The following is a 15,506-nucleotide window of genomic DNA, read 5'->3' as shown; positions in this document are numbered from 1 at the left end:
TATGGTTCCATTATGGTAGATATTTACAGTTAGAAATGCCTTGTTAGAGTCGTCTTCTTCATGAATCTGAATTTGTCTACCATTACAGATGCCTTGTTTTCTAATACTTTTGTAATATTTACAGATAGCCATGTGCCAATCATTACAGTCTTCTGTGTAGAGGAGCAGATTTGTGGTGATGGATCTGTTCCCTTTTTGTGAAAAGTCTGCCATTAAAGTCTCTGGATTTGCCTTCCGCAGCCTGTATTTATAGGCTTTCTTGTCCTTTGCACTCTTAGTAGTTTGTGGATATGTGATGGAGGGGGAGCTCTCCTGCTGTAGCTTCAATTGTTTTGTTTTGTTTTGTTTTTCTAAATGTCACTTTTTAACTGTCACTCACAGACTGCTGCTAGTTTATCTATAAGTTACTTAGCCAACAGATAACCTCTCTTAGTTCTGTTCCACTAATTTCGTAATAATCTTTTAAAATGCAGTGTAGATTGTAACTCAGTCTTGCCTGTTATTTGGATGTGAATTAATTCCAGTATCTTCTGATTTGTCCGTCTGTCCTCCTAACTGCTCTCAGTCTCAGTGCTGCTTAATTGACTTGTTGAAGAATGCAAAAGAAATTAAAGGAAAGTGAATCAGCTCACAGTTATCCCAGTTATCTTAATATTCCTCTTGCTTTTATCTTCAATTTGATATAGGTTTTTGTTAGGGTTGGTTCACTCCAGAGGTGAAAAAACTGTACAATTTTAAGAGCTCATGTGGAGCATGACTTTCTTGCTGACTGTTCTAGAATCTAATTCTCTCTCTCACTCTCTCTCTCTCTCTCTCTCTCTCTCAGTGTTCCTGAGCTTTGTAAAACATATCTGAATTTATCTTTGGAAGATAAAGGCCCAAAAAATATCACTCTTGTGTATAAGGTGAGTTTATACACACACACACACACACACACACACACACACAGCCCTCCTCTATAAACACACACAGTTACAGTCCTTGTGTTAATCCAGATGCAAGGGGAATGTTTTGGGCTAAAGTGTGACTGTAAGGGAGTCATGTCCCGGGATTGCTTACATCACACATCACAGGAGGAAGTGGGAAATAACATGATTATGGTCTATTAAATATACTTTTTTATTTCCTTCTGTTAGCGGGTTACTAACCACTCATCTTGGCTTTCAAGATGGCGCCACGGATGGCTGCCTTGGTGTGTTGGTGCACTTTTTGTCTCATTTTGTTTGTTAAAACAGTTTTTTTGATGATACCGGGAGCTCGTTCACCAGAGCTTAAGAACATCAGGGCTACAGTCCCTGTAGATTTGTTTCCCACCTTCATCGATACATCCGTGAATTTACTGGACATTCTGGTCAAACGTGCCCTCACCCGTGCACATGCAGTGAAACGCTGGAGGAAGGGGAAACGTGCCGATGCGATGAGGAATTTGTTTTTACACTAATAATGGCTGGTGCAATGATGCAACAGTGATTCAGCAGTACTGTTCTCCTAATCTTGAATCATTTTTCATAAACTGCAAGCCCTTCTACTCCCCATGTGAGTTCGCTTCATTCGTAGTGGTCGGTGTTTACATTCCACTGCAAGCCAACGTGCAGAAGGGGAACATTCTGGATCACCGTTACACTACAGTAAGCAGTGCCTCTCAAACTGTCCCACGAGCTGCACTGGGACACTCTGACCATGTCATGGTCCATCTGGTTCCTGCATACAAGCAGAAAGTAAAGCTCTCCAAACCTGTTGTGAGGATATCAAAGCAGTGGACCAGGGAGGCTATGGAGGATCTTCAGGCATGCTTGGAATGTACTGCCTGGAATGTATTCAGGAATGCTACCAACAGTCTGGATGAGTACACAGAAGCTGTGACATCATACATAAGCTTCTGTGAGGATAGCTGTGTACCATCACGCACCAGGATGAGTTACAATAATGACAAACCCTGGTTCACAGCCAGACTCGGACAGCTAAGGCTGGAGAAGGAAGTTGCGTTTAAGAGTGGGGACAGAACCAGGTTTAAAGTGTCAAAATACAAGCTTAGCAAGGCAGTGAGAGAAGCTAAACAGCTGTACTCTGAGAAACTACAAAAGCAGTTCTCAGCCACTGACTCTGCTTCTGTCTGGAAAGGGCTCAGGCAGATCACAAACTACAAACCTAAATCCCCCCATTCTGCTAATGACCTGCGTCTGGACAACAGCCTGAACGAGTTCTACTGTCGCTTTTAAAGACAATAGGACGGTCCTGTCACCATTCCCCACGACACCAGGCACCAACTCCAACTCCAGCCCATCAGCTTCACCACCCTCACCACAGCAGGGGCTGGGGCCTCTCCACAGATGCACACCTCAACGGCCCCCTCCTCTTCCTCCCCCACCACAAGATCGACCCTCTCCATCCTAGAGCAAGACGTTAACAGAGACTTCAAGAGAAGGAACCAACGCAAAGCAGCCAGACCAGAATCTGTCTCTCCATCCCCCCCCGAACTACTGTGCTGAACAGCTGTCTCCTGTGTTTACAAACATCTTTAACACCTCAGTGGTGATATGCCATTTGCCAGCCTGCCTCAAGACCTCCATCATCTTCCCCATCTGCAAAAAACCCAGGATCACACGTCTTAGTGACTACAGACCTGTTGCTCTGACATCTGTGGTAATGATGTCCTTTGAGCGCCTCATGTTGTCCCACCTCAAATCCATCACAGACCCTCTCCTGGACCCCCTGCAGTTTGCCTATAGAGCCAACAGGTCTGTAGTTGATGCGGATAATATGGCCCTCCACTTCATCCTCCAGCACCTGGACTCCTCAGGAACCTATGTCAGGATCCTGTTTGTGGATTTTGGCTCTGCTTTCAATACAATCATCCCGGCTCTGCTACAAGACAAGCCCCCCCAGCTGAGTGTGCCTCATTCCACACTCAGCTAGGGGGGCTTGTCCTGTAGCAGAGCCAGGATGATTGTATTGAAAGCAGAGCCGAAATTTCAGATTTTCTGACTGACTGGAGGCAGCACGTGAGACTGGGAAAACATGTCTCTTAATCCTGGACCATTAGTACTCGTTCCCCTCAAGGCTGTGTTCTTTCTCCTCTACTCTTCTCCCTGTACACCAACAGCTGCACCTCCAGTCACCAGTCTGTCAAACTATTGAAGTTTGCAGATGACACCACCCTCATTGGGCTCATCTCTGAGGGGGATGAGTCTGCCTACAGGTGGGAGATTGATCACCTGGTGACCTGGTGCAGTCAGAACAACCTGGAGCTCAATGCTATTAAAACAGAGGAGATGGTGGATGACTTCAGGGAGAACTCCCCACCCACCCCATCATCCTGTGTGACTCCCCAGTCGATACTGTGGACTCCTTCCGCTTCATGGGAACCATCATCACCCAGGACCTCAAGTGGGTGCTGAACATCAAATCTCTCATCAAAAAAGCGCACGAGTGGATGTACTTCCTGCGGCAGCTAAAGAAGTTCAACCCACCAAAGACAATGACGGTACACTTCTACACCTCCATTATTGAGTCCATAATTTAGTACACTGCTGCCACTGCCATGGACAAAAGCAGACTGCAGTGTGTCATTTGCTCTGCTGAGAAGGTGATTGGCTGCAATCTGCCACCTCTTCAGGACCTGTACACTTCCAGGACCCTCAAGCAGGCAGTTAAGATTGTGGCTGACCCCTCTCTCCCTGGACACAACCTTTTCGAGGCATTCGTCTCAGGCAGGAGGCTGCAGTCCATCAAGACTAAAACCTCACACCACAAAAACAGTTTCTTTCCATCCACAACTAGCCTCATCAACAATACCCAGGACCCACCTTGGTCTCTTATCCGCCTCCATGGACATTACACATTGCATTAATGAAAAACTCCACTTTGCTGTTTCATATGTGTTACATTAACGCACACAACTCATACTGCTATACTGCAACTTCTTACTTCAAACTGTGAGCATTTGCTCTGGCCCACCCTTTGCACATCCTGCATTAATGTACAGTTAATGTCTCTAATTTTATTTTATTTTCCTAAATTTTTATATTTCTATATTTATGCTCATAGCTGGTTACCTTATTAATATTATATTATTTCTTGTATTTTACTGTTATACTAAGCACCAGTACACAAAGACAAATTCTCTTGTAGCATCGAATCTTCACAGACACCACTATTTACTGCATCTCATCCATCAGTACAGCAAAGAATTTTTAAACTAGCCATAGATAATACTCCAGTATCTCCATCCTCACTGGTTCACGCTTGTCCTCGTGTTTGACATCCAGCTCCCATTTCTGTCACATTAACAACATAACCAAAATGTCCTTTTTTCATATTGCTAAATTCAGACCACTTTTCTCATTGTTTGTGGCTGAAAAATTAGATCATGCTTTTGTCACTTCCAGGCTTGATTAATGTAATGTAGTTTTTCAATTTCCAGTAAATTGTAGGAAATTAGCTACTTTCTTAGATTAAATTGATCAGATCAGAGGGGGAGTTTTTGCAAAATTAATATTTCAAACAGTTGATCAACTATTCGTCCACCGATAAGTTGAGCTTAATGTATCTTATAAAATCTGACAGGAATATTACCTCCATGGCCACTATGCAATTCTTAGACTAACTTGACCTTTGTTTCATTATTAAATGCACCAGCTTCATCTAGAGTCTGGAGGTATCATACTTGCGGTTGTGTTGCTCTAGCTGGGCATTCCCTTGTTGCGTCATTGTTTAAAGGGATTTTCCAGCGATGTTGATTTGTCTGCGGGCTGGATGCTTTTGAGTGGCATCTCGAGAGACCAATCAGGATGGTGAATGGAGTGAGGCGTGTACCAGTCTCGTAGGTGGGTTGCAGAGGCACCTGATGAGTGTAGAGGCGGAAGTCGAGGAGGCTTCACAGGACTGGGTTGCGGAAGACTTAGCTGAGGCTCAGGGTCAGCAGAGGAGAGAGAGGACTTCATGATCTTGAAAGCTGAGAAAGCTGAGATCATCTTGAAGCTGTTGATCTACGAGAATTCTCCTGGAGTAGTTTGTTGATGAGAACTCACTGTTTCCATGGTGTACGAGGGTTTTAACCCTTTCTAGCTGGGCTGACCCAGAAGAGTTTGCTCCAATCAGCATGTGTGGGCAGTGTGTAGTGATGTTCTCCGCCCATAACTTTACTCCATACATTGTCTTTGTAGTCATGCAAATTTTCTTTCTGCTTTTTTTTATATAGTGTGGATCAATCTTTTAGTCCCAACTGTTTTTACACATATATAAAACAATATTCTACCCAAATTTCCTTACTCACATCTTTCAAAAAAATCATTCAACGAGCACACACATACCAAATATCACATGCTTACACTCATTAACATTATAATACCTGTTAAACATTCAAAAGCATCATAGTGACCTGGTGGATATAGGTATGACACATATAAGGAATGACATTAAAAAGGCAAGTTTTCAAGTCATTGTCCTTTCAGGAGTAAGGTAATCCAGTGCATTTGTTAAAGCTGGGCTCTGTGGAATGTGTGATTGCTGGTGACAGTATGGAGATCTTTGTGTTCCCAGGGAAAGAACAAAGGTCTTATTCCATGATGACCCCCTGTTGATTTTTTCTTGAGGCCTCCCTGGTTGAGTGTCCCCCTTTTGGCCTTAGGTTATCAGATCTATGGTTGAGGGTCCTTGAATTTTATCCTGTGGGCCAGCCATTGTGGTCTTGGTTAATAGCCTAAATTGATAGGGTGACAGGGTCCCTCTTGGCTGAGAGGGTCCATCCTCTGATCAGGGATGTCCTAATGTTTGCCCTGTTGTTCACAGGACATCGTGAGGTCAACCCTGCATGAACAGGCAATAATTAACTGGCTCCTCAGGGTCTGGGAGTAAGGGTTCATTGATTTACTGTTCCAGTGGCTCACTGATTGGAATATGTTGGGGGGAGAACATGTTCTCTGTTTGTGCAACTCAGGATCCTACATCCTCCCCCCTTTCGATAGGCGATGTTCGAAGGTAAAGACATCGGCAGACACTGGGAAAAGAGTAAGCACAGCAGACACACATACAAACAACAAGACAACACCCCCATCCCTGGTGAGGTACTGGTGCAGGACAGTAGGTTATTTTGGGGTGCTAGCTTTAGGGTAGTAATACGTTCTTGGGACAGTGTGAGGTTAACTTGTGGTGGTTAGCTACCCTATATCATTATGGTAGTTAGTGAATTTAAGTCCGGTTTAATTATCCTCGGTACAATGCCAGAGGCCATGTCATTGGGTGCCGGGAGGCATTCCACCCATTTGGAATACATGAGCATAACCCCCTTTGGCACTGAGGAACTGCAAGTTTAGGAGCAGTGCGTTCAGGGGCATATAGGAGGACATCGTCTTTAAGAGGAAGCATGTGCTTTACTTTGTGGAGTTGAGGTCAGAGGAGAACGCAAGGTTGGAGTCTGTAATGGGGTTAGTTTGAGGGTCAAAAAGGTGAGCCATTAGGGATTTGAGTGCAGGATCAGAGGCTTGAAGGGCAAGTAGATCATCAGGGGAGATTTGAGGTTGTAGGTTGACAAGGGTGGGAGACCACACCACTTTGTTTACTGTGTCCACACAAGCATTCAGTGTCATCAGGATGTCTGCTTCGAGGTAGACATCATGGGATAGATCTGAGACAATGAGGAAATAGTGGTTCAGGCATCTGTTGTTCCATTGCACATCCAGGGCACAGACGCCCATGGAGGTTGCCATGGTTAGCGAGTCAGGCTTCAACGGGAATCGACTGTGTTTGGAGACCTGAGGTATCTCTGGTGTGTTCTGTCTTAGAAGGTTGAAGAGCTTCCGGCTAAAGTTTGAGTTGTCTGCCCAAAGGGGCAATACCACATTGGTCATGGTTGTGCCTTGGATATTTATCTCTTCGGTTACTTGTGTGCAGTACGAGTTTGGGCCTGTCGTCATCTGTGGGGCACACAGAAGTGATGTTTGGCTCCCATTTGAACTTGAGTTTGTATCATCTCTTGGCGGACTGTGGATGGCATCTGCCAGTTGACATTGCACTTTCAGGGAGCTCATTGGCTGGAAGGGCAAAGGTTCTTGTACTTGGGCCCATATTTTTGTTGTTTGAAGTCTACCAATGGCTCAAAGTGGTCCAGCAGGTCTTTCCCAATGAGAAGGTCTGTGTCTCCAGGGGTGAGATGTACTCAGGTTCCCTGGATGTTCCGTGCACATCTTTGGAGTTGGAAGGTCATGCTGGTTTGTTTGGTGCTTTTTTTGGACTTCCTTGTAGAGCTGGTTCGACTTCAGGGTGAAGTCTACCAGGGTCTCTAGCCTTACTTGATGCTCTAGAGTAATGGACAGGTAAAATTTTCTTGCTACTCCTTTCTCAATCAAGTCGCCTAGAAGCTGGGGAACCAGGGCCTGAGTCATGACTGGCAGGGTGTCATGGTTCATTTGCTGCTGTTCTGAAGAATGACATACAATCAAGATCACACTCTCTGGTACCTTGGGTGTTTGTGCAGTTTCATTGGTAAGTGGTGGATGGAGATACCTCTGATCCAGGTTATCAGGTGCTGGTTCTTCTGGTTGATGCTCTGGTAGGATGATAAGGCAGCTGTTATCTCACTGGTGATGCTCAGGGCTTGGTGAGTAGAAGGACGGTGGTGGTCGTTATGAGGGGAAATCTACAAAATCTTATTCATAAACTCCAAAATGTCCAAACCTGTGCTGCAGGCTTTACTCACATGTAGCTCTCCACAACAGAAGAAGAAAAGTTTATCTTGTCACATATACATTACAGCACAGTGATATTCTTTTCTTTGCTTTTTCTCAGGTTGTTAGGAAGTTGGGGTCAGAGTGCAGGGTCAGCCATGATACAGCACCCCTGGAGCAGAGAGGGTTAAGGGCCTCACTCAAGGGCCCAACAGTGGCAGCTTGGAAGTGCTGGTGCCTGAACCACCAACCTTCTAATAAATAGCCCAGAGCCTTAACTGTTGAGCCACCACTGCCCAACAACACATAACTCTGATTCTACACACCTTACATTCGCTTCCTGTGTACTCTAAGATTGATTATAAAATCTTCATCCTCACCTACAAAGCTGTCCATGGCTGAGCATCCCATAATCAATCCTACTCTTTCTGTTCATGAGCTAATCCATGGTATGTTGTACAGCAAGCCTATCATGTTGCATCAACCCCACAGCAGGCTAAAAATAATTGCAGCACTCTCTGACAGTGGAACGCTTTGTTGTAACTAATCTATATTCTTCAGATGTTTGTTTTTGCTTTTTTCATTTTTAATCTTGTGTGTGTGTGTGTGTGTGTGTGTGTGTGTTTTTAGGTGAGTAATCTGGGACTAAAAGATCTGCCTGTAGCAGTAAGCTTCCGGATGCCATCTCAGACAAACTTGCATGATCTGCACAATCACACCATCACTGTGTCTCAGGTATATATTAATTGTAATGATAATAAATTTGGATGATGTTTCTGACTGGAATAATTCTATTGTTGATGCTCTAGCTGTGTAGATTATAATGAAATCTACACATAATGAAAAATAAAAATAAATTTGATTGTGATTAGGGTGTGTGAATGTACAAGTCCAGTGTGACAGTGAGAACTAAAACAGGTACAAAAATATTTCTACATTTCCACATACTACACTGCTGATGAAAGGAGAGTGCTAATTATCACTATTTAATGAGTCAGCCTTAAACAGAATTCTAATTGTTTGTTACATCCTGGCTGTCATAAGGAGAATGAGGACTCAGGAGGCTGGCATGAGAGACAGAGTCAGTTTATTGTTGCTCTGATCCATGCTATACAGCACAGAAAAAATCCTCAATATAAGTATTTAAAAAGAAACAAAATCGTCACTTTCACACTCACACACACACACACACACACACACACACTTGTACACAAACTTAGCAAGGCACTGGAAAGTTAGGTTGGCACCACTTCCTTGCTGTTCATAATGTATCTTTCATTGCAAGACACAAAGCATATAAAAAAGAGCATGCCACAAACCCCACCGCTCTAATGTTGGGGACCCGTCAGGCCTGAAACACCATTAATCAAACAAACCGAAAGGAAGGGTGACAAACTGGTGTAAACAAAACAGGGGGACAAAGGCTTTTTTCCTCACAGGACACTTGAGTCAAGGGGATCTGCAAAATATCCCACTGTCAAATCTAGTGTTAAATAAAAGAAAGCAGCACCTACCTGTGCAAGCAGTTTGACAAGCAGTGTCAAATTTCAACACCACATTGACTTTTCTGAAGTACACATAGAACCAAACCTACCCATCTGCCTTGTAAACCAGGATGTCAGGGCTAGACCAGGGCTAGACTCCAGCTGATTTTCTACTGGGAGCTGCTGCATGGCCAGCTGGGCTTCTCCCAATAGTGGAGGAAGCAGTTGAACAGCCCTGGCCACGTCTCCACTACTGTGGCAAGGCCAAAGGGCTCAATGAAAGCCTCTGGTTAACCTGGGGTCATCTTTATGAGTGTACCAGGTGCCCCAGGTGAGTCAGGGCTGGCTGGAATACTGACGGGCTGCAGAAGACCCTGTTGGTCTTCGGCCTGTGCCACCAAGAGAGCCTTGAAGAGAATAAGGAATCAGGAGGCAGGCATAAGAGAGAGCACGGGACTGTTTTATGTTTCTTTGGAAAAACATGTTCCACAGAAAAACACTTCTCAGTGTAATATTTTAAAAGAAACAGAACTTTTGCTTTAACACACACACACACACACACAAGCAAGACACTGTCAAATTAGGTTGCTCTGTTCAGCACCACCTGCTCTCGATGCTCAGAACGTCTCCCTGCAGGACAAAACCTGTAAATAGGAGCAATAGGAGCAACATAGGAACAAAATAGGAGACTCCACCCTTCATTCACAAGCAGCACTCCACACACCCAGTTAGGATGGTTAGGATATTGTTGATTATCGTCATCATGAAAATAACTTTAGTGTGTCTGATCATTAGCTATAGACTACACTAATAAACTTTATTTTCTTACAGAATGTTACAGCCTGTAACATCGTACCGCCTGAGAAACATGCAGTAAGTTATGGTTTATTTACTTCCTGTTGATTGTTCTTCATTCAATTCAATTAAATTCCATTTCATTTGTGTAGCACTTTTAACAATGGACATTGTCACAAAGCAGCTCTATAGGAATAAATACATTCAAACGAAATGAAATCAAAATAAATTGTAAATGTATGAATTTATCCCTAATGAGCAAGCCACAGGCGATGGTGGTGAGGAAAAACTCCCTGAGACAATATGAGGAAGAAACCTTGAGAGGAAACAGACTCAAAAGGGAACCCATCCTCATCTGGGTGCTAACGGATAGTGCAATTATAAATAAATCCCTTCTATAACTGTGTACTACATGGACAAATAGCACAATTGTACAGCCAGTAAATTTATTACAGTTTTCACATGAAGTCCAGTTTGTTGAATCTATCCACTGTCCACTGATGGAGTCCTGATTACAAAACTGCTCATGGCAACCGCAGCCCCAAAGCCACCACAGCAATTGCAGTCCCAAGCCATCACAGTACAACTCTCCATATGAGATACCCAAGCCATCTCCATGGCCCCCAAGCAGCACCATCCAGAGCAACCCCAATGATCTTCAGGCCGTCCATATGGGGCCCCAGCGGCAGCGAGCAATCTCCAGCCGATGAGAACTCCAACCAGAAGTAGGGAATCAGGATGGATCAGGCAGGTCCAGAGAACAGAAGGGGTCAGGATCACTGGCATCTCAGGAGTAGCATGTGTAGCTTGACAGAGAGGGGGGGGGGGGGGGGGGGGGATTGTTAGGTAAGCCTTTGTCCAGTAATGGTTAAGGACAGAGTACTTTGTTTGCAGAGTGCAAGCAGGGACTCTGTAAAGACTAGCTGTGACAGCATAACTAAAAGGGAGAATCAGTAGGTAACACAGACATGAGGGCACTCTGGGACATAAAGAGGCCAGCAACTCCACCATCAACAAACACTGAACTGAACTTCATGGCACTGAACTCCTGTGTGCCTTTACTGTAATTCTGTATGAAAGGAAACTCTCAGGCACACACAACTGTTTCACAGGGACTTGTACTGAGGACATGCCACATAAGTGGATTAAAATGTGTGTGATTGTTGATATTGGAGTCAAATGCAAGTGCAGGCAATTTACTGAAGGAAACAGAATAGAAACAAACAATCTAGAATCATGGACATGTCCAAACATGAGCTAGGAAAATGAGGCATGGATCATACACATACTACAGGTATTACACAATCAAGAAAACAACGGAAATGAAGAACCTTTATAGGGGTGCTAATTACAGGAAAGACGAAACAGGCATAAGGTGTAAGTTCAGGGCAGATGGAGTCATGTGATTTGCAGGGCTGCTGGGACGTGGAGTCCTTGTTGCTGGCCAAAACCAGCAATGATGTAACAGATATAGTTTCTGTAAGCAGACATTTTTAACATTTATGGAAGGAGTCTCCAGTGTCAGCCCTTTCTAACAGTCAGAGGTAAAGCTGTAACTTAAAGTTTTTTTCTTCAGAACAGAGGAGTTTGTGCTTTGCGGTTTCTGGGTAACATGACAAGCTGCATTTTTTTTGTTTTATTAACATCAAGAGAGAGAAAAAGAGAGGGAACAACTGCTATAAAGTAAGCAATAAGAGGACCTGACTTGTTTCACAGATATTCCACAATGTTAAATGTAACTATAAAAGTATAAAAAGTATTATATGTCTGTAATGAATCGTCGGAGGCGGGTTGTGTAGGATCCATTAGCAGATTTAAAAGCAGATAATCCAAAACAGCAGGCAGAAATGTAGTCGAGAAACAGGCAGTAAAGTCCGGTAAACCAGGAAGTCGAGCACAAAAAAAACCACAAGGCAAAGGCAGAAAACCGTAAACGTGAACAGGGTCGAGCACAAAAGACAACAAAACACTAAGGCAGAGAGAAAAGGCTTGGTAATGTCCCGAAAACAATACTTCGCGTCCTAGTGTAGTGAACGCGCTGTTTAAATATCTGAAAAAACCCCGGAAGTGTTTGTCGTGGGTGGTGTCAAAACTCGGGCGAGGGCTCCCTCTGGTGGGCAGGTGCCGGCGGTGATGCTACAATGTCACTCTATAATAAACAAATGTAACAGTAGGCAAATTGCTGTGGTTTAAGAGGAATAAAACATTTGGGGAAGCGTTATAGGAAAAATAATAAAATTCAGAGTGGCAACTCCCCTTTATCACCCTGTCACTGATTACTTAATTCAGTACTTTGTAGAAGCTACGTTTGCAGCAGATCCAGCTTTGAGTCTTCTTAAGTCTCTACAGGCTTTACACACCTGGATGTGTGCAGTTTCTCCCATTCTTCCTGGAAGATCCTCTCAAGCTTAGTCAGAATGAATGTGGAACGTCTGTGAACTGCCACCACCATACTTCACCGTAGGGATGATATTAGGCAGTTTATGAGCTTAACCTGGTTTTTCACCAGACATAGAGTTTGGTGCTCTCGGAGTCATATAAGTGCCTACTATATGCCTTTTACTCAGGAGTGCCATCTATCCACACTACCTTATAGGTCTGATTGATGGAGTATTTTGGAGATGGTTGTCCTTCTGGGAGGTTCTCCCATCTCTGTGGAGAACTCCTGTAGTTTTTTTTTAGAGTGGACATTGGGTTCCTGATCACCTTCCTGACCAAGACCCTTCTAAGTTACTGAGTTTGGCTGGACAGCCAGGATTAGGAAGAGCCCTGGTGGCTCCAAACTTCTTTCATTTCACAAAATGGTTAAATGGTTTTATACCCTTGCCAAGATCAAAATCTCAACATATTTTGATCAGGGAGGTCTAAAGAGAGTTCCTTGGCCTGCATGGCTTGGTTTTTGGTCTGACATGCACTGTGAATTGTGGGACCTTATACACACACACTGGTGTGTCTTTCTAAATCATGTCTAATCAATTGAATTTGCCAAGGTGGACTCCAGTCAAGTTCTAGAGATATCTCAAGAGAAACCATGGTTTGTCTTTATGGATTATAGTGTGTACACTGATGGTCACAAAGTCAGTTTAATCCATTTTAAATTACATCTATAATACAATAAATTGTGCAAAACCTGACTACATAAATAACTTAAATGACCTGTGTTTCATCTGAGGAGATTTATGACAGTGATGTGATAAGATGTGACATCACATATCACATGATCTCATTTCACTATTCAGTAGAGCTAATTGAACATCCCTACACAGGAACAGGAGTTCTACCTTACTGTGATGTTTAGAATGGCTCTGTAAAACATGATGTTTTATTACTGTGGCATTGCTGACGCAGTGTTATTATGGGATGTCCTGCAGGACTGTCCATTTAAGTGGTGTGCGAACTTCATGTGTCATTCGTTCTCACTGGATCCCCGGTCTGCTGTCCAGTTTGAGCTGAGGATGCTCATCAGCTTCCCTAATAAACAACAATACACAGGGGTAATAACACACACACACACACACACACACACACATACACACACACACACACACATACACAAAAAAACTGATCTTTTTCTGTCTGTCCCATGTTGTCCTTTTCTCTGCAGAAATTTTCTTTCAGTGAGTTTAGGAAGGAAGATGATTTTTCTGTCTTTGCTCAGCTGGTCGTTGATAAAAAGCTTTATCATCAGATATCCAGTGAGGTGAGAACAGTAAAACACACACACACACACACACACAGTGTTTGTGTATATCTTTGATCAGTTTCTTTTTTGTGTATTTTTAACTTTGAGCTGTTTTATTTTACAGAACGACACAAGCAGATTTCACCAGGCTAAGGTATGTTTTGTTTCCTGTCTCAGCTGACTGTGTTCACGTGTTTACAATTTAAGAAAAATATATAGCTGTCAGTCAGCTATCAGTGGTGTAAGTGGTCAGTGGTGTAAATTGTCTGTGGTTTCAGTGATGTTGGTAGTGTCAGTGGTGGGTCATTTGTGCAAGTGGTGTCACCTGTCAGTGATGATCGTATTGTCAGTGGTGAATTACTGTCAGTGTGGTAAAGTGGTCAATGGTGTTGGTAGTGTTTGTGAAAGTCTTGAACAATGAAGACTACATGATGATCCAGTGTCCCACAAGAACGTGTCTGAGAGAACTTCTAAAGCCCAAAACAAGCACAGATTTTACTGGTGCTGTTAAAAAGTACCACAAACCTTATTACAGCATGGACATTGTTGTGCTTTTCACAGCATTTCTAAATGCCTGTTTGTGTGTGTGTGTGTGTTTGTGTGTGTGTCATTACAGATCAGTGTGAAAGCAGAGCTGGTCATTCCTCCTAATATGATTATGATCAGAGGAACAGGTGGAGGAGGTGGATTTCTCCTGCTCATCATCATCTTCATAGTGCTGTTGAAGGTGAGAGCCAATCAGAGCTCAGCTGCAGTAATGGCTGTCAGTTATAGGTAATATTCAGTACTCAGAACTTATAGTAGAGTAAAGCATAGTAGAGACCAGCAGGACTTGCTTTAACTTCAGGAATCTGTAGCTCAGATGAGGTAAAGCAGCAACAGATGAGCATTGAACAGTCCACAATACAGTACACACCAGCACTGACCAGTACACATCAATACACACCACACACCAGTACACACCAGCAATGACCAGTACACACCAATACACACCACACATCAATACACACCACACACCAATACACACCAGCAATGACCAGTACACTACAGTACACACCAGCACTGACCAGTACACATCAATACACACCAGCACTGACCAGTACACATCAATACACACCACACACGCCTCAATACGCACCACACACACCAGCAATGTCCAGTACACTACAGTACACACCACACACCAATACACACCAGCACTGACCAGTACACACCAATACACACCACACACCAGCACACACCACACACCAATACACACCAGCAAAGACCAGCACACACCAATACACACCACACACCAATACACACCAGCACTGACCAGTACACACCAATACACACCACACACCAATACATACCAGCACTGACCAGTACACACCAATACACACCACACACCAATACACACCAGCACTGACCAATACACAACAGCACTGACCAGTACACACCAATACACACCACACACCAATACACAACAGCACTGACCAGTACACACCAATACACACCACACACCAATACACAACAGCACTGACCAGTACACACCAATACACACCACACACCAATACACACCACACACCAATACACACCAGCAAAGACCAAGAGTAAATTGTGTAAGAGGCAAAGTCTTAAAACACTCGCCTGTGGAGGTCAGAACATTTATCATCAATCTCCATCATGTGGTCATTTACCCTGAACTCTCTCCGAACTTTAACCTCTGTCCTCCTGTCTCTCTGTCTCTCTTACTTCATCTGTCTCACTCTCTCTGTCCTCCTGTCTCTCCCTGTGTCTCTTGCTCCATCTGTCTCACGCTCTGTGTCCTCCTGTCTCTCTTACTCCATCTGTCTCACTCTCTTTCTGTGACCTGCTCTCTCTCTGTTTGTCTATCTCTCT

The 15,506-nt window shown here is 43.7% G+C and overlaps 1 protein-coding gene across 2 annotated transcripts in view; it reads left to right on the top strand.

Moving 5' to 3' along the window:
- Nucleotides 1-15,506, top strand: part of LOC113524847 (integrin alpha-M) — a 72,141-nt gene that overhangs the window by 53,687 nt on the left and 2,948 nt on the right. For both annotated transcript variants that reach the window (XM_053229770.1, XM_053229771.1), the window contains exons 24-30: nt 827-905; nt 8,295-8,399; nt 9,980-10,021; nt 13,315-13,437; nt 13,548-13,643; nt 13,750-13,779; nt 14,242-14,352. In XM_053229770.1, coding sequence (XP_053085745.1) covers nt 827-905; nt 8,295-8,399; nt 9,980-10,021; nt 13,315-13,437; nt 13,548-13,643; nt 13,750-13,779; nt 14,242-14,352 — 586 coding nt within the window. The remainder of the gene's footprint in view (nt 1-826; nt 906-8,294; nt 8,400-9,979; nt 10,022-13,314; nt 13,438-13,547; nt 13,644-13,749; nt 13,780-14,241; nt 14,353-15,506) is intronic.

Source organism: Pangasianodon hypophthalmus, chromosome 26 (assembly GCF_027358585.1).
Source record: "Pangasianodon hypophthalmus isolate fPanHyp1 chromosome 26, fPanHyp1.pri, whole genome shotgun sequence".
Classification (NCBI taxonomy): Eukaryota; Metazoa; Chordata; class Actinopteri; order Siluriformes; family Pangasiidae; genus Pangasianodon; species Pangasianodon hypophthalmus.
Note: the sequence above shows the minus strand (reverse complement) of the source record. Positions and strands in the feature narration are given on the sequence as shown.